General features: G+C 41.2%; 1 protein-coding gene and 1 long non-coding RNA gene across 7 annotated transcripts in view; one reads left to right on the top strand and one right to left on the bottom strand.

Moving 5' to 3' along the window:
* Positions 1-6,858: 6,858 nt before the first annotated feature.
* Positions 6,859-24,802, bottom strand: part of RhoGAP100F (Rho GTPase activating protein at 100F) — a 41,198-nt gene continuing 23,254 nt past the window's right edge. The window contains exons 3-12 of one of the 6 annotated variants that reach the window (XM_017152244.3): positions 20,457-21,035; positions 20,129-20,402; positions 18,948-20,065; positions 17,770-18,883; positions 17,625-17,704; positions 17,261-17,570; positions 16,068-16,321; positions 14,101-14,230; positions 7,004-14,004; positions 6,859-6,941 (exon numbers count right to left, since the gene is read on the bottom strand). In XM_017152244.3, the coding sequence (XP_017007733.2) occupies positions 12,359-14,004; positions 14,101-14,230; positions 16,068-16,321; positions 17,261-17,570; positions 17,625-17,704; positions 17,770-18,883; positions 18,948-20,065; positions 20,129-20,402; positions 20,457-21,035 (5,505 nt within the window). In that variant the 3' untranslated portion in view covers positions 6,859-6,941; positions 7,004-12,358. Of the gene's footprint in view, positions 6,942-7,003; positions 14,005-14,100; positions 14,231-15,671; positions 16,326-17,260; positions 17,571-17,624; positions 17,705-17,769; positions 18,884-18,947; positions 20,066-20,125; positions 20,403-20,456; positions 21,036-24,802 lie in introns of those variants that run through there. The other 5 variants (XM_070216206.1, XM_044392660.2, XM_070216207.1 and 2 more) reach the window with 5 other exon arrangements.
* On the top strand, positions 14,907-15,799 carry LOC138913255 (uncharacterized). The gene is made up of 2 exons (XR_011418905.1): positions 14,907-15,074; positions 15,579-15,799. It is a non-coding gene; the product is annotated as an uncharacterized lncRNA (long non-coding RNA).

The following is a 24,802-nucleotide window of genomic DNA, read 5'->3' as shown; positions in this document are numbered from 1 at the left end:
CATTTCCAAATTTACAACCAATTTTTCCAGTTCTACAACTCCATATTAAAATTTACAACCCATTTTTCCAATTCTACAACTCCATTTCCAAATTTACAACCAATTTTTCCAAATCTACAACTCCATTTCCAAATTTACAACCAATTTTTCCAAATCTACAACTTCATTTCCAAATTTACAACCCATTTTTCCAATTCTACAACTCCGTTTCCAAATTTACAACACATTTTTCCAATTCTACAACTCCATTTCCAAATTTACAGCTCTATTTCCAATTCTACAACTCCATTTAAAAATTTACAACCAATTTTTCCAGTTCTACAACTCCATATTAAAATTTACAACCCATTTTTCCAATTCTACAACTCCATTTCCAAATTTACAACCAATTTTTCCAAATCTACAACTCCATTTCCAAATTTACAACCAATTTTTCCAAATCTACAACTTCATTTCCAAATTTACAACACATTTTTCCAATTTTACAACTCCATTTCCAATTCTACAACTCCATTTCCAAATTTACAACCAATTTTTCCAATTCTACAACTCCGTTTCCAAATTTACAACCCATTTTTCCAAATCTACAACTCCGTTTCCAAATTTACAAACCATTTTTCCAAATCTACAACTCCGTTTCCAAATTTACAGCTCTATTTCCAATTCTACAACTCCATTTCCAAATTTACAACCCATTTTTCCAATTCTACAACTCCGTTTCCAAATTTACAACCCATTTTTCCAAATCTACAACTCCGTTTCCAAATTTACAGCTCTATTTCCAATTCTACAACTCCATTTCCAAATTTACAACCCATTTTTCCAATTCTACAACTCCATTTCCAATTCTACAACTCCATTTTCTAATTTACAACCCATTTTTTCAAATCTACAACTCAATTTCCAAATTTACAACCAATTTTTCCAAATCTACAACTTCATTTCCAAATTTACAACCCATTTTTTCAAATCTACAACTCTATTTCCAAATTTACAACCCATTTTTCCAAATCTACAACTCCGTTTCCAAATTTACAACACATTTTTCCAATTCTACAACTCCATTTCCAATTCTACAACTCCATTTTCTAATTTACAACCCATTTTTTCAAATCTACAACTCCATTTCCAAATTTACAACCAATTTTTCCAAATCTACAACTTCATTTCCAAATTTACAACCCATTTTTTCAAATCTACAACTCCATTTCCAATTCTACAACTCCATTTTCTAATTTACAACCCATTTTTTCAAATCTACAACTCAATTTCCAAATTTACAACCAATTTTTCCAAATCTACAACTTCATTTCCAAATTTACAACCCATTTTTTCAAATCTACAACTCTATTTCCAAATTTACAACCCATTTTTCCAAATCTACAACTCCGTTTCCAAATTTACAACACATTTTTCCAATTCTACAACTCCATTTCCAATTCTACAACTCCATTTTCTAATTTACAACCCATTTTTTCAAATCTACAACTCCATTTCCAAATTTACAACCAATTTTTCCAAATCTACAACTTCATTTCCAAATTTACAACCCATTTTTTCAAATCTACAACTCCATTTCCAAATTTACAACCAATTTTTCCAAATCTACAACTTCATTTCCAAATTTACAACGCATTTTTTCAAATCTACAACTCTATTTCCAAATTTACAACCCATTTTTCCAAATCTACAACTCCGTTTCCAAATTTACAACCCATTTTTTCAAATCTACAACTCCATTTCCAAATTTACAGCTCTATTTCCAATTCTACAACTCCATTTCCAAATTTACAACCCATTTTTCCAATTCTACAACTCCGTTTCCAAATTTACAACCAATTTTTCCAAATCTACAACTCCGTTTCCAAATTTTACAGCTCTATTTCCAATTCTACAATTCCATTTCCAAATTTACAACCCATTTTTCCAATTCTACAACTCCATTTCCAATTCTACAACTCCATTTTCTAATTTACAACCCATTTCTTCAAATCTACAACTCCATTTCCAAATTTACAACCAATTTTTCCAAATCTACAACTTCATTTCCAAATTTACAACCCATTTTTTCAAATCTACAACTCCATTTCCAAATTTACAACCAATTTTTCCAGTTCTACAACTCCATATTAAAATTTACAACCCATTTTTCCAATTCTACAACTCCATTTCCAAATTTACAACCCATTTTTCCAATTCTACAACTCCGTTTCCAAATTTACAACACATTTTTCCAATTCTACAACTCCATTTCCAAATTTACAGCTCTATTTCCAATTCTACAACTCCATTTCCAAATTTACAACCAATTTTTCCAGTTCTACAACTCCATATTAAAATTTACAACCCATTTTTCCAATTCTACAACTCCATTTCCAAATTTACAACCCATTTTTTCAATTCTACAACTCCGTTTCCAAATTTACAAACCATTTTTCCAATTCTACAACTCCATTTCCAATTCTACAACTCCATTTTCTAATTTACAACCCATTTTTTCAAATCTACAACTCCATTTCCAAATTTACAACCCATTTTTCCAAATGTACAACTCCATTTCCAAATTTACAACCAATTTTTCCAAATCTACAACTTCATTTCCAAATTTACAACCCATTTTTTCAAATCTACAACTCTATTTCCAAATTTACAACCCATTTTTCCAAATCTACAACTCCGTTTCCAAATTTACAACCCATTTTTCCAATTCTACAACTCCATTTCCAATTCTACAACTCCATTTTCTAATTTACAACCCATTTTTTCAAATCTACAACTCCATTTCCAAATTTACAACCAATTTTTCCAAATCTACAACTTCATTTCCAAATTTACAACCCATTTTTTCAAATCTACAACTCCATTTCCAAATTTACAACCCATTTTTCCAAATCTACAACTCCATTTCCAAATTTACAGCTCTATTTCCAATTCTGCAACTCCATTTCCAAATTTACAACCCATTTTTCCAATTCTACAACTCCATTTCCAATTCTACAACTCCATTTTCTAATTTACAACTCATTTCTTCAAATCTACAACTCCATTTCCAAATTTACAACCAATTTTTCCAAATCTACAACTCCGTTTCCAAATTTACAACCCATTTTTCCAATTCTACAACTCCATTTCCAATTCTACAACTCCATTTTCTAATTTACAACCCATTTTTTCAAATCTACAACTCCATTTCCAAATTTACAACCAATTTTTCCAAATCTACAACTTCATTTCCAAATTTACAACCCATTTTTTCAAATCTACAACTCCATTTCCAAATTTACAACCCATTTTTCCAAATCTACAACTCCATTTCCAAATTTACAGCTCTATTTCCAATTCTACAACTCCATTTCCAAATTTACAACCAATTTTTCCAGTTCTACAACTCCATATTAAAATTTACAACCCATTTTTCCAATTCTACAACTCCATTTCCAAATTTACAACCCATTTTTCCAATTCTACAACTCCGTTTCCAAATTTACAACACATTTTTCCAATTCTACAACTCCATTTCCAAATTTACAGCTCTATTTCCAATTCTACAACTCCATTTCCAAATTTACAACCAATTTTTCCAGTTCTACAACTCCATATTAAAATTTACAACCCATTTTTCCAATTCTACAACTCCATTTCCAAATTTACAACCCATTTTTTCAATTCTACAACTCCGTTTCCAAATTTACAAACCATTTTTCCAATTCTACAACTCCATTTCCAATTCTACAACTCCATTTTCTAATTTACAACCCATTTTTTCAAATCTACAACTCCATTTCCAAATTTACAACCCATTTTTCCAAATGTACAACTCCATTTCCAAATTTACAACCAATTTTTCCAAATCTACAACTTCATTTCCAAATTTACAACCAATTTTTCCAAATCTACAACTCCATTTCCAAATTTACAACCAATTTTTCCAAATCTACAACTTCATTTCCAAATTTACAACCCATTTTTCCAATTCTACAACTCCGTTTCCAAATTTACAACACATTTTTCCAATTCTACAACTCCATTTCCAAATTTACAGCTCTATTTCCAATTCTACAACTCCATTTAAAAATTTACAACCAATTTTTCCAGTTCTACAACTCCATATTAAAATTTACAACCCATTTTTCCAATTCTACAACTCCATTTCCAAATTTACAACCCATTTTTTCAATTCTACAACTCCGTTTCCAAATTTACAAACCATTTTTCCAATTCTACAACTCCATTTCCAATTCTACAACTCCATTTTCTAATTTACAACCCATTTTTTCAAATCTACAACTCCATTTCCAAATTTACAACCCATTTTTCCAAATGTACAACTCCATTTCCAAATTTACAACCAATTTTTCCAAATCTACAACTTCATTTCCAAATTTACAACCAATTTTTCCAAATCTACAACTTGATTTCCAAATTTACAACACATTTTTCCAATTTTACAACTCCATTTCCAATTCTACAACTCCATTTCCAAATTTACAACCAATTTTTCCAATTCTACAACTCCGTTTCCAAATTTACAACCCATTTTTCCAAATCTACAACTCCGTTTCCAAATTTACAGCTCTATTTCCAATTCTACAACTCCATTTCCAAATTTACAACCAATTTTTCCAAATCTACAACTTTATTTCCAAATTTACAACCCATTTTACCAATTCTACAACTCCGTTTCCAAATTTACAAACCATTTTTCCAAATCTACAACTTTATTTCCCAATTTACATACCATTTTTCAAGTTCTACAACTCTATTTCCAATTCTACAACTCCATTTTCTAATTTACAACTCATTTCTTCAAATCTACAACTCCATTTCCAAATTTACAACCAATTTTTCCAAATCTACAACTCCGTTTCCAAATTTACAACCCATTTTTCCAATTCTACAACTCCATTTCCAATTCTACAACTCCATTTTCTAATTTACAACCCATTTTTTCAAATCTACAACTCCATTTCCAAATTTACAACCAATTTTTCCAAATCTACAACTTCATTTCCAAATTTACAACCCATTTTTTCAAATCTACAACTCCATTTCCAAATTTACAACCCATTTTTCCAAATCTACAACTCCATTTCCAAATTTACAGCTCTATTTCCAATTCTACAACTCCATTTCCAAATTTACAACCAATTTTTCCAGTTCTACAACTCCATATTAAAATTTACAACCCATTTTTCCAATTCTACAACTCCATTTCCAAATTTACAACCCATTTTTCCAATTCTACAACTCCGTTTCCAAATTTACAACACATTTTTCCAATTCTACAACTCCATTTCCAAATTTACAGCTCTATTTCCAATTCTACAACTCCATTTCCAAATTTACAACCAATTTTTCCAGTTCTACAACTCCATATTAAAATTTACAACCCATTTTTCCAATTCTACAACTCCATTTCCAAATTTACAACCCATTTTTTCAATTCTACAACTCCGTTTCCAAATTTACAAACCATTTTTCCAATTCTACAACTCCATTTCCAATTCTACATCTCCATTTTCTAATTTACAACCCATTTTTTCAAATCTACAACTCCATTTCCAAATTTACAACCCATTTTTCCAAATGTACAACTCCATTTCCAAATTTACAACCAATTTTTCCAAATCTACAACTTCATTTCCAAATTTACAACCAATTTTTCCAAATCTACAACTCCATTTCCAAATTTACAACCAATTTTTCCAAATCTACAACTTCATTTCCAAATTTACAACCCATTTTTCCAATTCTACAACTCCGTTTCCAAATTTACAACACATTTTTCCAATTCTACAACTCCATTTCCAAATTTACAGCTCTATTTCCAATTCTACAACTCCATTTAAAAATTTACAACCAATTTTTCCAGTTCTACAACTCCATATTAAAATTTACAACCCATTTTTCCAATTCTACAACTCCATTTCCAAATTTACAACCCATTTTTCCAAATCTACAACTCCATTTCCAAAATTTACAACTCCACTTCCAATTCTACGACTCCGTTTACAACTCCACTTCCAAATCTACACCTCCATTTCCAAAATTTACAACTCCACTTCCAGTTCTACAGCTCCGTTTACAACTCCACTTCCAATTCTACAACTCCATTTAGAACTCCACTTCCAATTCTACAACTCCATTTCCAAAATTTACACTTCCACTTCCAATTCTACAACTCCACTTCCCTCCAAATCTACAACTCCATTTCCAAAATTTACAACTCCACTTCCAATTCTACAACTCCACTTCCAATTCTCCAACTCCATTTCCAAAATTAACAACTCCACTACCCAAATCTACAACTCCATTTCCAAAATTTACAACTCCACTTCCAATTCTACAGCTCCGTTTACAACTCCACTTCCAATTCTACAACTCCATTTACAACCCATTTCCAATTCTACAACTCCACTTCCAATTCTACAACTCCATTTCCAAATCTATAACTCTTCCAATTCTACAACTCCGTTTACAACTCCACTTCCAATTCTACAACTCCATTTCCAAAATTTACAACTCCACTTTCAATTCTACAACTCCGTTTACAACTCCACTTCCCAAATCTACAACTCCACTTCCAATTTTACCACTCCACTTCCAATTCCCCAACTCCATTTCCAAAATTTACAACTCCACTTTCAATTCTACAACTCCGTTTACAACTCCACTTCCCAAATCTACAACTCCACTTCCAATTTTACCACTCCACTTCCAAATCTACAACTCCAATTACAACTCTACTTCCAATTCTACAACTCCATTTCCAAATCTACAACTCCATTTGCAAAAATTACAACTCCACTTGCAATTCTAGAACAGCATTTACAACTCCACTTCCAATTCTACAACTCCACTTCCAATTCTCCAACTCCATTTACAACTCCACTTCCGATCCTACAACTCCATTTCCAAATTTTCTGCACATTTTTCCAAATCTACAACTCCAAGTTAAAAATGAAGAGGAATAACCAAGTTTATTTTATGTGAAATTACTTACCAAATGTAACAAAACATCCGCACAACTCAATAAAAACATCAAAATACTTTTTGTATTTATATGTATATATATTTTTCATTAAATAATGTAACATCGCTTTATTCTCACGCAAAGAACTATTTCTGTTTTAGTTTGCATTGGTTTTTGTTTTCCATAATTTTGCGATAATTATTATTGTTATTTGCTTGGAATAAATTATAACGTTAAGTTTACTTGCTTATTAGGCAATCACATACACGCAGACGCTGCATGCACGTCCACCAATGCATTATGCATACTATATAATTGCAATGAATTTCCGACGTGTCCTTGTCAAATTAGTCACTTCTCAATATATCATTTTACGCTATATGCAAAGTATCTGTATAATGTACCGGCTGTATTATATCTATATTAACGTTACAATTTACTTGTTTGTTTCTTTGTGGCAGTGGTAAATCAGAGTATTATCCATTCTAACGAATCCTCACTAATGTCGCCTCGCAATACATACGCTCGTGTCAGTTGGTTGGATGGGGCTTAGCTCCATGGCTTAGCTTGTCCGCTGCGTCTGCGTTGTAGGTATGGGTAACCGCAATAAGATATTGAGATATATACATATGTAAGTTGTTTAATTGTTTGGATTTCGTTCATATGTCATTATTGTGGGAGGACCAATAAAGAGCAAGGACCGTAAATAATCATTATTTGAGATTTTGAGGTTTTTACACGTTTTAATCAACAATTTAACTGGTCTTTATGCACTTTATAGACATGAATAAATAACAGTTAATTTGCTTTCCAGATTTGTTGAAATGCATATACTTTGTGGACAAGAGTAAAAAGAACGATATTTTTAAAATAAAAATCTCAAATGATGATTATTTACGATCCCTGTTAAAAAGGGAAAGGTTTAGCAAACGGAAACAATGTAGATTTACTTTAACTTTAATTTGTTCTTTTCGCTTCTTCTTATGGTGGGTTTTTGAAAATGATTTTAAAGTTCAATAAAATCGGTATTAATTTTGCACAACGCCCCGGGAAGAGTGTGATATTTTGCGATAGATCTATTCGGTATTGTTTACTTCCCTACTTGAAAACTCTTCTCCTTTTCGATAAGTTTTGAACTATTTTTTAATCTATTTCTTATTGCATTTTATTATTAAACTTGCATATTAAGTAGGTAGCAAATTGCTGGTGGTAATATTTTTTATTATTTCCTCTAATATTTCACTATTACTTTAAGGTTTTTTATGTTATCTCGATAAAGTTCAATGACGCGCTAGAAAAGGATCAACAAAAACGTTTCAACTGATCGCAAACATAAGGAAAACTTTGAGACTTTCTATGACTGGGGATCTTTTTTAAAATACTTTTGCTTGTATATTTCTTTTAGTTTGATGTCGATTTCTATGAACACTCTCTTCGGTTGCACAGGGAGTTTTTTGTTGTTGGTTTAGTTGTGTTTCGTTTTCTTTTTCTTTTATATGGTTTTCAGTCTTTTCAACAAATTGATTGCTTGGATTTTGTAAATTTGTTTGCTGGATTGTTCTTGTTGTGGCTGCTGTTGTTATTGTTGATGTTGGTGTTGCACCCGCCGCTTTTGCTGGTGATGACAGGATCTAAAGTTTAAACTAAAATGCATTGGCCTAACTTTGATGGAGTATGCTCATGATGTGTTGCACTTAGTTCTTAGGTGGGTCTCCCCATGTTTTGTTTTTTTGCTATATTACGCCTACTATAACTCGCTAAAGCCCTGAGCATTTGGTCTCCATTTACTTGTTAAGTTCGACAGAAAAATCTTTGCCTCAATTGCAATCGCTTGCACATTGCTCGAAAAACTCGAAAATAAATCCCCGTTAAGCGTCAAAGGGTTCTCAAAGTGGGGCGGAAATGAAGTGTACATGGGCGTGGGAGGAAGGATCTATCTGGTTCGAATGTAAACGAAAGTGTAGGCACATTTAATACACACATAAATTCACACATTCTTTATATATACTTAGACGTATTCATTATACAAATTATCCATTATCCAAACCGTAATTCAACTGAGCTCCCTTTTAAACTATCCGAGATTTCCGTTATTGCCGTGGAATCGGTCGGTTGCAGATCCGATTTCGAGATCGAGTTTTGAACATAACTTAAATGGAATCTGAATTCTGCCTACGTATTCGATTCTATTCGTACGCGGATAATTTTTGGTAGGCTTAGTTACTTTCGCTAATATTTATAAGTGTTCGATATTGTGCAATACATTTCGGTAAATTAGTTCGTTTCTGTTTCATTCACTGTTAACTAACTTTAATGCCTAATGTGTTAGCATATTTATCAATTCATTTGACGTTGTCATGCGCCAGCTAACAGTTGGATTGGTTTTCGTAAAAGTTATTTAATGTTTAGTTAGTTTTAGTTATTCTATATTAAATGCATATACATTTTGTAGTACTTGGTTGCCTGCCAATCGTGTTAAGGTTAGTTTGATATTTATCAATGTATATTATGTAGTTCATGCTCGGTCGCTATTAATTTAGGTTTGTATACATACTTCAATACGTGAATACTTTGCGTTAACAAATTACCCTCTTCTGGTTGCTTCGCCCAGCTCCAATTTGGTTGCGTTACTTGCTTTAAATGTACGATATGACACAGTGATATATATTCCATAGTGTATGCTTACGAATTCTAAGTACAAGTACAAATACATACCGAACAGGATCGGGGCAGGGAAGCAGCTCTAAGCAGCAAAAGCCACAACAGCAGCCCTCGCAGTCGCAGCCGCCAGTTGTTCCATAAACCACCACCAACTGGACACTACCGATTCTCCACCAACTTCCACAACTTAGGGCTAAGCTAACTACGACTATGAAGCCACAACAGCTCGCAAGTAAACCAAAGTGTTGTTCTACTCGTGATATCCTACAACTAATCCGCTACTTTATTTGGTATATGTAGAATATGTATCGAATTTGTAACCTTCGGGTCGTTCAACGATTAAAGCTTTCGGGGTGAAGAAATTATGAAAATCGGGTTAGGGAGCTACGGGGGGGTATTAGAGTATTACTTGTGTTTAAAACGAAGGCGACAGCTTTAGTAACATTGACTTTTCTTTGGTATTTACGACTTTAAAATCCTAAAATCAATAAACAGGTTGGACTGCTAATATGGCTTGCAGGTCGTGACCATTGCAAATTAACTCTTCTGTCTGGCCATTACATTTACTTCCGACTTTTATTAAAACTCTACTTGCTATATGCAATAATTAACAATTTACTATATAAAAATCAATTTGCCTCAACTATATGGTTGCCTATATTGTGGTTCCTAACTCTTTGGTTTCATAATCATGTTTAACACTTCAAATGCTCTCTATTCGTATAAAATAAATCTGACAACAATTAACTGAATAATTTGCTATTTAAAATCTTAACGCATTTTCGGACTCATCAACCCACATTTGGTATTAATTGTTAAAGTCAAATAATGCACATTCTTGCTTAAAGTTGTGCTTAATTTGGAATTAGGGTTATATAGTTTCGATTAATTATGAAAAATTGAATATGAATTTGAATATGAGAAGATGACATTATTTTTTATCAATTGATTTTGTTGAGTTGCTGGAGGAAGTTGTACTTGCATGAAGACGAATGATTATGCATTTTTGGTTGCTAACATAAATTTATATCGGTGTCTGGATCTAATTTCCTAGCTTTTCTATTTCCTTTTCAGCCAACTGTTATTTTATTGCTTACGATGCTCCCTGTTTAACCTAGTTTAAATAAAACGTGTATTCAACGACGATACCTATGACTAGAGCCTAGCTTTAACTGACGATTATTGACTGCCAGACCAGATAGGTAAATTTCTTTCTGGGTATTTACAGTTCCGTAGCATTTGTATTTGAAAGTATTTTATTTTATGCGGTTGAGTTCGTTATATGCTCGTTTAAATGTAATTTGCTATATGATTGGGATTAAGCACAGTTGGTCATACATTATAAAAAGCTTTGAAAACATAACGGCTGTAAAATTCTTCTTAATCGCAAAGCGTGTTTAATTTGTTATTTTGTAGTATATATTTTTAGCATTACTTTTCTTTTTTTTTAGATTTTTCATCGCTTGTATAATTATGTTTAAATGTTTATAAATATTACACTGTACTGTTGTATATTAGTGTGTATATCAGACTTTGTTTCATACAAAAACTAAGCACATCGATTCGTCAATAAATTCATGTATTTGTATTTTGCATGTTAGTATCCGTGTGGTGTCTGCATATGTGGAGCCCCAAGTCGAGAGTTTGATCTGAAGCGATCGAAATATATGCATTTTCTTCAGCACTGTGGGTCTTTTCGATCAGAACTGATCACATATGCACGTGTATATAGAGTTATATATAAGAGGCGTAGAGAAACATTTTAGGCAAATACATTTGTTGCTCAAAAAGTCGTCCAATATTTAATTTAGTTAGGTTGTCATAGTCGTGTATATTGGTTTTACAGATTAGAGAGTTGGTCACATTGAAACACGCACATAGCAGATGCTGTGTCTAGAGATTAGGGCTAGGAAGTGGTGAACTAGCAGCTTTCCTTATATACAGTTTCCACTGCGGAACGGGAGTATAAAAAAATATGTTATCAACACAATTGATTAGAGGCGTGTAAGTGTTTATAGAAATTGTTTGTTTGTAAAAATTAAATGCGCGATCAACCTTTTGTTTAAGTTTTTCTCTTTATATTATTTAAATATAATTTGTTGTATACGCTGTTTATGTTTTAGTTCATTCAAAAATACTGTTCGTAAATGTTATTGAATTCGGATTTATGTTAGCTGAATGGCTGCCCACTGTCGAGCTTACAGAAGTATTGTAGCTACCAAGGATAAGCTTCCATTAAGTATTTTAAACACACATGAATGCACACTGTGTATTACACAGAGCTCGACGACTATATAATTTATTTTTTGCTTGCTTTAGTGGATTGCCATCAAGCTTCCATTGGTTAGGGACTTGACTCTATGCTCTTTGCAAAATCGATTGGATTATTGATAGGGGTTTAATATTCGCTTATCTTTCGTATCTTGTAAATTTGTAAACTGTAAATACTTCAAAAGAACACTTTCAGCATTGTATGGCATTCATATTCGTACTCTTTCGTTAAGTAACTACGCCTATACGCAGTGCAATAAACCTTTCGAACGATATTATTTACAAGGTAGATGATTGGAAAGAACTAAAAAAGTAGGACAAACTTTGGACACATTTAGAATAAGAACTTATAAGCTGTTAAAAATCTTTTCATGTTGCATTTTCGTACGCGTATAAACGTAGTTTCAGTTAATTTCCTTCTGTCTAACCGCAATGAATAGCTTTTTTCCTACCTCACTTGATATCGTCGTACTCATCGCTACCGTTCTTCGAGTCTCCCGACGCCTGGAAAGCCGTCATTACAGCCGCCCTGTGGTGTCCCTTGTCCGCGCCCAGCTTTTCCTCACCGTGGCTATTGGCCCCATTGCTGCCCGGCTTCTCGTCGAAGGCGTCCAGGAAGGGGTTGGTGGCCGCGTACTGGGCCCTATAGGTTCCCAGGGTGTGGTAGTTGTTGCCCCCGTTGGCGAAGGGTCGCGAACTGCCGCCACTGGAGCTACTGCTCGTGTAGAAGTCGTAGCTGTTGGTGGAGCCCGTCATGGAGCTAACACCGCTGCTGCTGGCGGTTCCCGCTCCACTGCCACTTCCCGCCGAGGAGTGGTAGGAGGAGCTGTTGGTCGATCCGCCGAACAGAGCTGCCCCAGTGGAGGTTCCGTTCTTGGGCAAAGTGCCGTACAGATGCATGGTATTGTGGTTGCCATTGCCGTTGGTGGTGGTAAAGGGGCTCGGATTGGCGGACGAGTGGTTGTGGCCACTGCCGTTGCCGTTCCCCATGCCACTACTGCCGAAGAGCGTGCTGCCATAGCTCCGGCTCTCGGAGTTTGCTCCCGAAACCGCTCCCAGCCCAGATCCCCCTCCTCCCATTCCCGACTTACTGCTACTGCTGCTGCCGGAGTTCCTGGATTCGTTTGAGGTCGCAGTGACGCCACCTACGTAGGTCTTGGTCTCCGTTTCCGAGGACGATGAAGAGGCCAGGCTGTCGAACAGTCGACGACCCGTGGAAACCAGCGAGGACGAGGCAGTGGTGCTGCTCACCTTGCTATCCTTGCTATCCCTACTGGATAGTCGCGAGGGAGATGACAACTTCTGGCTGTTTGAATTTGTATTCGAGTCCGCTGAGCTGGTGGTGTACTTGCTTATAGCTCCAGTGGTAGCACCCGGTTTGGTCGATGATCCCGGGCTTGGTGTCACCAGCTGGTAAGTACCCTTGGGTAGTCCGTCGCCACCCGGAGGCGAGGGCGAGTCCGGGGACTTGATCGGCGTAAACTGTACACGGGGCTCCCGCTTCAGATACTTGGACATCAGCTGGCTGGTGGTCATGGCCTGCGATTGGGCCAGCAAGGCGTTTGTGGAGGCCGAGGACTTGTAGGAGACCAGGTCATCCGAGTCGTCCGACGAGGTGGTCGGGGCCGAGGTGGCCGTCGACCCAGCACTGAGAACAGTGGCCTGTGATGAGCTGGAGCTGGATGTGGCGCTCGACTTGTTGCGCATGGCTTTGTAATCCTCGCCGGCGGCGGAGAGGCCACCTGCATTCGCCTTGCTGGGCGTGTAGCTACTGCTGTTGCCAAAGCTGCTCTTCTTGGCTTCCAGACTGGAGTACTTGGAGGTGTAGCTGGATTCCTCGTTCACCAAACTCTTGGACTGCGCTTTGTGCGGTTCATAGAAGTCCACGTTTCCCCTGCGAGACGCCGTGCCATTGCTCTCCTTGCCGCCCAAGGAAGAGCCTGCCTCCGCTTGGGTGGTGGGCGTGGTGATTTCCACAGGGGCGTCCTTCTGCAGCGGTGGCTTCTTCATCACGATGGAATAGGGGCTAGATGGTTGGTCGACGATCTTGACTTGCTTCACCGAAATGGGCGAAGCACCGCGCTTGATGGTATCCGTGCCTACGGGGGATTACAAGAGCATTAGCCACGTATTATTTTAGACTGCAGTAGCGAACTTAGAAGCACTGACTTGAAGGGCCATTTCTGTTCACTTACTTTTACCCGATCCGGATCCGGAGCCCGAGCCCGTCGATGCCGAACTACTGCCGGGGGAGGGTGTGCCTGGAAGTGGCAGTGGCGATTGGTCGGGAATTGCTGAGCCCACTGAGGCCCCCAATTGATAGGGCTGCAAGAGATTAGCAAGAAGAAAGAAAGGAGCAGGGTGGAACCCGCCAAGGTGATCAAATGTTAATCGGCTTCAAGCTTCAAGCGGCTTTCAGGGGAGTTAAGGGCGCAATACGTGCTAATTCTTTGTTTTGGGTTGTGCAGAGAATTTAAAATTTTGAATCGGTTCGGGGTGTATTTAGTGTTAGAGTGTTAATGGGTGTTTTCATGTGGGTAGTAATTGTGCGACACATACAGCGGACACGTTTATAGACAATAGACAAAAGACAATTTCACTTCGTGCGCGGTGCGATTCTCATACAGGTGACGGCCAATTCGTTAACCAATTAGGTATTTTTAATGGAATTCGGGTTGGGAATGCTGGTTGTGGATAGGTGGCGGGTTAGGCCTAAGCGTGAGGTGTATGGCATGCAAACAAGGTAAAAGAATCTATAAAAGTTTAATATATGTTAACGATAACAAGGAATTTATTAAAAATACTTTAGCATACATTTATCCCTCTTATTAGTCCCTTTTAAGTTAAAGGCCAACTTTGTGCATGAACGGGGTGCAGGTTACTTAAATCGGGTTTACTGGACAGTGAACTATTATGATAGCTGAACTGAAAAAGCAATACTTAACCCCGAACAAAAAATGTCAAACTAAGAAGTTTGAAAGAATTTCAACGGAATGTCGGCGGAACATTAAATGCTCAGAAATATTTCCCTCCCGTCTTTAAGATGTTCTATACTACATCAGATGTGCTTTTGGATTTTGGGAAAATCAATACGACAAGGTGTCGGGATGTTTTGGGCTGTGAACGTCAACCAACGAGGGAAACTGAAATCTATTCCTGGGACGAGGGTGTAAGCAATTCACAAATTAAGTTTGGATGATGAAGTTTTTACAATGGCAGTGGCACACGAGTTTAATGAAGCATTTACATGATGTGTTCTTTCATTTGGCATGTGTTGGCATACAGAGCTGTATGATTTACTTATTGGATTAGAGTGGATACATGTGGTAGAAATAGTCGTTACGAGTATGTTTATTTGTTACCAGTAGTGGGCCAATCATGCTTTACACGCCGTTCAACATTTATCACATCGCTCAAATCATCATCATTACCATCGCTTATATCGTACTGATATGTTAGATTATATAGATAGATATATGTAGTATACGTATATATTTATATCACAATTACAACGTCTATCGATCTGGGATCACAGCAAATTATGATTTACTTTACTATATTTCTTTTGCGTTGGTATTTCGTAAAAAGCACAAATCAAACTGACAACAGATAATGCTTAAGATATGTTTAATAGTTCAGAGAGTAAATATTTTTGAATTATCATCTTTTGCAGAACGGTCAACAGGAAAAGTTAGAAGAGCAAGAAAATGTTTCTGAATATGTTTGAAGTGTTTGTATGGATCTGGATTGTGTTGAATGAATAATAAGATATTTAAAAAACTTATCAAGTTAATCTTTTTTCCCAATCTGTCAAAACCTCATTCAAATTATGAACATAAGCTAAAAATATCAAAAATGTATAAAAGTTATACACCAATTTACAAATTAAAACTTGTAACTAAACACAAACTAAAAATCACTCAAACTTGTTTAAGATCTTTTAAAGAAAATAATAGTTGTCACTTGGACTTAAAGAAAATAAAGCCTAACCAAAGTTAGATGAAAGTAGGAGTGCGAAGTGTATTTAATGTGGATGAGTTAGTTGTATGCAAGTATTTCTGGTTAAGTATTCTCGTGTTGCAATCATTGTTTCTCATTTTCGCGGCGTCGCCTCTGCGCTGTTGTTTTTGGTGGCTGTGTTGTATGGATTCTGTTTGTTTACCTGTTGCACCGCTTGTTGCAAGGCTCGATGCGATTGAGCTAACTGACCCACTACTGATTGATACAGATGACTGTTGGCTGTGGCTGAGAGCTGAGGATGGCCTTGGGAGAGTATGTTGGTTACCGAAGTGGACGAGCGCAGAAGATTGCCCGCCGCCATGAGCTGCGCCTGCTGCTGCAGTAGAAGTTGCTGTCTGTCCGCTGGCAACGCACTGACTTTGCTTCCACGCTGCCCTGTTGACTCGCCGCGCCGACCTGTCTACATAGGACTCTGTATTAATCAATATTAATGTGGACGCGATTCGAGGTGTTCACGGTGGCTGAGTGGGGGAGGTGATTGAGGCGTACGGTTGCCACTAAATCGCTGCCAGGACATAAAACCTTTTCTTCTGTTTAAAGATCCAATATTGGGCGTTAGGAAACTATAATTAGTCATTAGCGTCGATAATTTTTAAATCTTAGCCAGTTGTAACTGTTTTTTGAAGAAGTAGTAAAATTACATCGCCATCAGACCACATTTTAAGAAGTTCCTTCTTTTACATGCTAATCTGTTTCTAGTGTTTAGGGTCTAATTTAACATTTTGTATTAAAAAATTAATTCTTTTATCCGAGTCTATTTAGCGTAGACGTATATCACATATCACATTTCAAGATAGAGTTTTTGTATATCACATTTTTTGTAAATCACATTTATCACGCTCTGAACATTAACCAAAAGTTAAACCAAAAATCATTTCATCTAAGTCACTTCTTTACTAAATAAACGATATGTTAAACTTCTTGGACCAGTGGACTATCCAATACTTTTTCTGACACGAGCTTTACATGCATATACAGCAAATTGTATGTCTTAGTTTAACTCAAAAATCGCACCGATAGTGGCAACCGTGGTGGTGGGTGGGTGTTTGGATGATTGGGGCTGTGTGTGTTCGTGTCTGAGTTTTGATTGCATAACAGCTAAGAGTGAGAACGGTTTTCGTGCCGCACTTGAGATTGAAAAAGAGAGCGAGCGGGTGGCAGAGATCCTGACTTGGAACCGCTGCTGATGCAGCAATGCATTCAAAGCCGGAACGGAGGAAGGAATCAAACTCTTGCAGGTGTGGTGGCTATTTTCGGTGTGTGTGTTTGTTGTTCGGGGCACTTTGGGTTGCTCTGAGATGGGGGATTCGGGATCGGACGCTGGGAGTACGTTACCTGAAGCAACGCCGGCCATATTGCTCATGCTCCCGGCGGTGGCCAGGCCGCCCATCATCGCCCCCGCAGCGCCGCCCATGTGCTGCGCCATCTGCTGATGCTGCGCCTGCGGCTGCGGCCAGATCTGCAGCAGATACTTGAGTACCGCGATCGGCTGGGCGTGATCGATGTCAGCGCCCGGCTGCGCACTCGCCGAATGCAGCATCAGCGGTGGGCCCATCACGGTGGCCAGCGCCTGGGCGGACATCTTGTTCCGCTCCGAGTTGGAGACGACCAGCGAGAGGTGGTCCAGCAGGAATACCAGAGTGGCCTGTAAAATATGTTTGAGAATCTACTTTTAAAATGGAAAATGGCTAATGCTTACCCTGTTTGCCCGCGGCAGGCAGTCGAGTATGCTAAGCATCAGTTTCGCATTGCCTTCGGGGTCATCTGGCAGGCAGACAGCTGAAAATGAAACAGAACAATTAAATTAGCATTATCTCCAATCAACAAGAAACCAATTTAAGTACCCAGGGCATCCACCGTCATCTGGAAGAGACAGCGCGTGAACAGCGGCTCCGGCAGCTCCCTGAGGTAATCCTTGAGCACGCCGGTGATGACGTTGATGTCAGGAACATGTTCCGGGCTCAATTCCACGGCACGGCTGTTGCGCTCGAAGGCCTCGCGCAGCAGTCGCTTCTTGGTGGCGGAGCCGCACAGTCGGTACAGCCCGATTATATCGAGCCCCCGGCGCTCCACCTCCTCCACACAGCGCCGCAAGACGATAGGCACCGGTGCACTGCCGGGCGCGTTCTTCGACTCGCGATTGACCACCGTCTCCAGGTCGGCGCCGAAGAGGGTGGGGTAGCCGGCCCTCAAGCTGGGCAGCCCCCTGCGCTTGTAGAGGGCCAGTGGGTCCGTGTGCCGCATGCGAATGTATATCGTGCCCCGGGGCTCAACCTTCAGGGCCAGCTGGTGGAGTGGCGACTGCCGGAGGATCGACGACAGCGAGATGGCCCCTCGGTAGCACAGCTTGTGCCTGTGCTGCGGATCCCACGAGTAGACCAGCACGTCCAGCTGCTTGTTGCCCACCAGGTCCAGCTCGAAGGACTCGTCCCAGTCGAACTGCAGGTCGCCCGAACGCACCACTGTGCGCGCCTTGTGCACGCGGTCGCACTCGATGACGCAGTAGAGGTCTCGGGTCTGGCCAGGTGGCACCTGCCCGCCCTGCGCTCCCTCCGGAGCTGTCCTCAGGCCGCGACCTGCGAGCAAGTGGATCCACAACATGCCGGATATCCCACCGATATCCACGATGGGCTTGTCCAGCTTGTACTTGGCAAACTCCGCCGGGTTGATGTCGATCTGGCGGTGTGGCCGAGGCAACGTGGCACTTGGCGTGGGGGCCGGACTCTGGTGGCCACCGGTGCTGAGAATGCTTCCGCTGGGACTGGCTGGACCGGCGGACAGCTCCAGTAGCTGCCTCATGCGCCGTATGCTGGGCGACCGAATGGAGCCAGCTCCGCCGATGTGCTGCGAGGACATGGATCTCACAGGCAGTGCGGAGATCGGACGAGTAAGGCCCATGTTCCTGTCGAGAGTGCCCGTGCCGAGGATGTGGGTTCTACTGGAGTAGATGCTCTCCGTCTGTGGGGAATAATATTATTATTATTTTAATTTAAATGATGATAGTGCCATAAAATATACGTACATTTCTCAGCGCATCGTGGATGTTTTCGGCGCTGCAGGAGAATCGCTGTGCCCGCGGCTGGGCAAACATGTCCCGAGTCATTCGCATTTGCTCCGCAATCGCCGAGCTGCTGGGCGCCCTCCTCAACCAGGCGCGGTACTCGTCCGCCGTGAATATCGACGGACTGGCTGTGATCCGCTGTCGCAGATCCCTGCCCCTCCGCGCATCGAATTCAGGTGCCGAAGTGTTCCCATCGTTTTCGTCCACCAAGCGATCGCCCATCCTGGAGCGAATGCCCTGCAGTCGCACTCCTGGTCGTTCCCGGGGCAGGGAATTGAATTTATTGAGGTCCGCGGCGCCGGCCAACAAGGCAGCCGCTGCCGCTGCGCCCACTCCTCCGCCGCCCGCTCCTCCCGCTCCCCTTGGCATGCTGCCGATGGCGGGTCTGTTGTAGTAGTAGTAGCTCGGCCTGGGACCAATTGTTGCCTCCGTGTCGCTGGAATAGTCCAGGTTTGGTCGGGAGCGACGGGTCAGCGACTGAGCTCCGCCCGCCGGGGGTCCGTACTTGGAGACACCGGCTCTCTGTTGATCGTAGCGGCCGTATCGTCCCAGGGTTCCACCCACTCCCACTGGCATCGGAGCCCCTCCAGCCGTTCCTGGCTTCAAACTGGAACGCAGAAGGGAGTGCCGTCCCAGGGAGTTGGAGTAGTCGGCGTATTCAACGCGAGGTAAGTGCTGATCGGAGCCAGATCGCGGGAAACGGGCGTGCTGTTGGGCGAGACCCACGTTCCCGGTGCCCGTGGACATTCTTCTCGAGGGACCCACGGGCGGACCGCCAGGCTGCCCGGGATAGAAGGCGTGCACCTTCTCCGCCAGGCTCTCCAGGGTGCCAGCATTCTGGTAGTAGGCGTGTGAGGGAGCAAAAGCATGGCCCTTTGTTGGCTGCTCCGTGATCACAGAGGATGGTGGCGGTGGTGGCTTGTAGCCCCAGTTGGGCGGCTCGCCCATGGCTCCTCCGCCTCCTCCTCCGCCGCCGCCGCGGGTATTGTAGTACATGTCCAGCTGCTCCGACTGCGGACTGTAGTTGTTCAGCCCGAGGCCTAGGCGGGATCGCGACTCCGTCATCTCGCGACCATCTCCTGGAAGAAATAGAGGAGAGGCAACCGATTAGCCTGACGAACACGGCGCCCACTTTAAACTACCTGTACGTCTTTCACGTGATGAGCGCGGTCTCGGAATCCGGTCCGTCTCGTCCAGATCCTCGTCCCGCAGGTCCCGCTTGATGACCACAACCGGTGGCGGTTTCTGCTCCGGACGCGAGAGCGTCGGCGGTCCGGGGGATCCTGTGCCGCGATTGCCACGCCGCTGCCGTATCGCCAGCACCAGGCGGCGCGGAATTGACATAATGATGACGACGTCGTCCAGGGACATGTGGGTCACGTCCACCAGGTTGACGGCCAGGATTTCATCGCCCACCTGAAGGGAAGGAGATTTTTGAAGGAAGGTCTCTAACATTTGCAATAATCTTACCCGCAAACAGCCGCTGTTGTAGACGGCCGACTCGAGAGCAATCCGCGAGATAAACACGCCATCCGTTCGATCCGCGCCATTGCCCTCGCGGATGTAAAGACCCAGCGTTTGCCCTGGCCGCTTGACGATCTCCACCAGCTGCACCGTGTGCCGTCCGTCCGCCTTGTTCATCAGCTTGTGGGCGGCGTCCACCGCCTGCTTGCTGCCCATGCATCGCGGCTCCAGGACGCGCACGATCATCTCGCCGCGCCGCTCCACCGCCTCCAGGGCCGCCGCCGTGTTGGGGTCGTGGTCATTCTCGACGGCCTCTATCTGGCGGAAGATCTCCGAGCTGATGCCGCTGACCTTGCGGAAGTCGCCCTGCAGCATCACCGGGTCCTTGACCCCGGCGGCATTCGACAGGCTCCCGCTGGGACCGCGGTGGTTGCCCTGGTTGCCGTGATGCTGCTGGTTGCCATGGTGCTGCTGGTTGCCGTGGTGTTGCTGGTTGCCCAGCGAGGACAGCTGGTTGGCGGGCAGCGGGCCCGGAGGTGCGCGTCCCGGGCTGGCAGTGACATCAGGAACTGATCTTCCATTCTCCTTTAAAAACGAAAAATGGGTAAATAGTTTCTCGTTAGTTTTATATTCATACTCGGCTGGCGCTGGGCTTTTATGCAAATCTCGAGTGCCACGCGCTACTGCATAAATTAAACTAATTGTTACCCCAGCTGCTGCAGCTTCTGCACTTGAGCTTCGCTAAAAGATTTAGCTTTGCATTAATTAAGCTAATTTGGCGCTGTTTAGTTCTACAAACGCTTCCTGGGTGTATTCTGCAGAGAACCAATTTTACTATCAATTTATTTGTGCAAACTCATGTAATTTAGTTATGTACTTTTCTAAATCGATACCTAAAATCTTATACAAACTATTCAATTTTATTACAGGTCTTAAAAAGAAACCCTTTTAATTCTCAGATTATTTCGTGATTTATTTTGCAATTAAATTAAATCTGATTAAAGTTATTAACTTCAAATATAATTTATATTTAGAAAAGTAAAAGAAGTTTACATATTGGTGCTTGGTTTTCCAAAGCGTAGAACTTTTCAGAGTGACAAACTCAATTTACTGGCAAATGGTAATCCTATGTTTTCCCATCAAACTCCCCTCTTATTCTGCAGTCGCCCTAGGAAGTATGCAATAATTATTTCGTCACTCATTTGGCGCTGACTTGGGGCCACTGTAATTTCTGTCAGTGCCACATCACTCGCTCGCAGCGTCATGCAAGGGACTCCAGGGCGACTGTACCCGGCACGTGACGTTCGCCGATGATGTCACACGGTCAGAAGTTGATGGGGGAAAGTCCAAGCCCTTCCGCTCTTCCCGCCGGAAAGGGAAGGGGGCAACCCACAGGCCACGGCAACAAAGTGCAACTTTGATTTTCCCCGGATTGTGTGAGGGACGCCCATAATATTGGTTTTAAATGAAGTTGGCTGGCGCAAGCTAAGCAAAGTTTTTAATGGATTAATACTGGGAAAGGGGTGTGCGGGTGGCCTCACAAATTGCGGTTGGGCAGCAAAGTTGCACTTGCCGCCCAACAGCAGCCACATCTCCTCAAGTGACCCTCAACTCGGCCCTGCGGTTGCCAAAAATCATGTTCGCAACGGTCACCAAAAGAAAAAAAAAATAGAAAGAAATACAGGGAAAGAAGAACACTTTGAAATTGCGAAACTTTGACATGTGTCGGTGACTGTCTGCCCCCAGTTCCCAACACCCACTGTCTATCCACTATCCACTCCTCATCCTTCTCCTCCCCCTCATTGTTGTTGCTGTTGTGTAACTTTGCCAAACTTGAAACAGCAGCAGCAACGAGAGCAGATGTCGTTAGGTCGGAAGTTTGGTCCTTCGCGCCTGCTCCGTCCATTTGCTGTTAGTCAAATAGGCATTATTATACTTGTGCTCTCTGAAAATCTGTGTTCACTGGGAAAAATAGGTAACACAGCCCTATGTTGATATCTAAGAATATTTTGTATTTATAACAAATAATTTACAAGTAAATATAAACTTGTACATCTAACTAAATATGAAGTAGTTTCATGTTTTTCGCACACTTCCCTTGCCACTTCTTATGCCTAACATTCGCAGAATATGGGCCATGTAGAGAGAAACTTTAGCTTTCCCTCAATCTTATGTCCTTTGGGCAATCGCTGAAAAACTTTCTGGCCAACTGGCATTAAACTATTAAAGTCTGTTTACTGTAATGGTATTTCGGTGTTTGTTTGCACTTTACCAACTGCAAATGCATAACCAAATAAATAATTCAAGCGAAATGCCGAGGCATCATTAACACACAGACCGCAAGGCACGAAAAAGTGTACATTTGCGCTTTCTTCCTCGACGAGAACTCCCATTTGCGTGAGTGTGTGAGGGAAAACTGGGCGTGGTCTTGGCCGAACAACTGTATTCAATAAAAAGGACTTGCCAGGCGGCACAAAGGACAAGAAGGCGGCACATTGTTGATGGCTTCCCATTGTTGTTGCTGTTTGCTAACGAGAACGCCGCTAGTGCAGCAACAAAAACAATAAATATAGATGGTGTGCATCGCGTGCAGGTCTGCTTAGGCCAGAGGATCTTTGGGAAAGCAGAGGAGCGGGTCCTAAATGGACACATGAAGTGCCAAGCCAACAGCAAACACCCTCCGTCCGAGGCTGTCAGCGGGAAATTTATTCACCCACGTGTGGGCAGTCTGACCCTTTTTCTCCTTTCCCGCACCCCTTGGAACGCGTCAAGTTCGGTATAGTCATTCCCCAGACCTGCAACACTTTGTTTGACACTTGAACAACTTTAAAACTTTATTTCATTAATTTTTAATGTATGTTTGTGGTCTAAAATGTTTAAATAAAATTCACAATCTGCTTTCAATAAATGTCCACTTTATTATATATTTACCCTCGAGTAACCGGTTTTGCAGGCCTATTTTAAGAGTACATATACGAAACTAGACTCCTTGTCTCGTATTCTTTTCTTGTGAATTTCAGCTGCATAGCCTGAGGTGCTTTCCACTCACTTTGCGGCCATAAGTTATTTACAGCGAGTCGCGTACTTAATTAGTAAGTGCATAGTTTATTAACCGGCAAATCCAATAAGTTAGGGGAGTAAGAAGAGGGACATTGCCTGCCGAAGCAGCGGAGGAGTGCTGCTGCGGCAAATGCAAATTACGAGGGCGGGCTTACATTAAGCGTCTTTAGTCAACGTCTGGCGCACATGTGACTCACGGAAGACCGAGGGCTGAACCCTCTCTTGGGGGCTGAGGACTGGGCTGCCTGTTTAAACTCATTTCAACTTCATTATGTTGTTGCTGCTGCTGACTAAGCAGCGAGCCTACGGAAACCACCCAGACCCACCCCCTTTATTCGCCCCCCGCCGGGTGACGACAACTAATTGAAAATCCTCAAGACATCACATATTGAGGACTGACTTTGGCAAGCTTTTTTAATTATGGATGATTCTTCTGACTGGCAGTTTCTGTTGGGAGGAAAAACTAATTTGGAAAGGACCTTACGCCAGAGCGAGAGGGGCGATGGGGCGAGGGAGCGAGAGGGATGGAGGAAGCCATTAGAGGAAGTTGCGTGACAACACAAATCAATAAAATCATTTTAGTGCCTCTACAGCCAAATAAAAAATAAACACCCGAAAACGGAAATCGACTAAAATTGTAATTATGTCAGCGCAGACGCCATTAACTGCCATAAACTATCAGTGAGGAAAGCAGTCTTGGATGGAAGGTAAGATGTGGCAAGATATTTAAAATATATATCTAAAAAATCAAATAATCAATTTAATGTGTCGGAGAGCAAAGAACTTCTTCATCTAGTAAGGAGTTACTTTCAATTCCCAACAATCGCAACACTCTCACGTTTTCCCTCAGTGTACCCAGTTGGGTCTAATCATTTCGGAAGGTCCGAATGCTATGGAAGAGTGCGTCATTTCCCTGGCCAGGTTAATAATTGACTAGCCATAATTGTAATGACTGAGCCCAACTTCGTTTCCAGCCAGAATTGCTTCTGTTTTCCGGGGGAGGTTGACTTGCCTCTTAGTTCTGCCTCCCCTCCCCACCCATTCCCCGTTTTCCTCGGGTGATTGATTGTCCGACGCATTGATTGATTGACAGAGCGTGTGATTTAGCATGATGTGCGATCCCTTTCCCTCGCCTTTGTCATTTCATCCGGACGCTGCTTAGATGGCCCAAACAAAAATTAGAATAATTGCCTTGGCTTTGCGGCCATTTGGATTGATGAAATTGATTTTGTTTTGCCAACGTCGAGTAATTAATAACTCTATACAAAATAGCAAGTCATGTTATTTGTCTA

This window comes from Drosophila takahashii, chromosome 3R, assembly GCF_030179915.1.
Source record: "Drosophila takahashii strain IR98-3 E-12201 chromosome 3R, DtakHiC1v2, whole genome shotgun sequence".
Classification (NCBI taxonomy): Eukaryota; Metazoa; Arthropoda; class Insecta; order Diptera; family Drosophilidae; genus Drosophila; species Drosophila takahashii.
The sequence above is the reverse complement of the archived record's forward strand: the minus strand, read 5'-3'. Positions and strand labels throughout refer to the sequence as shown.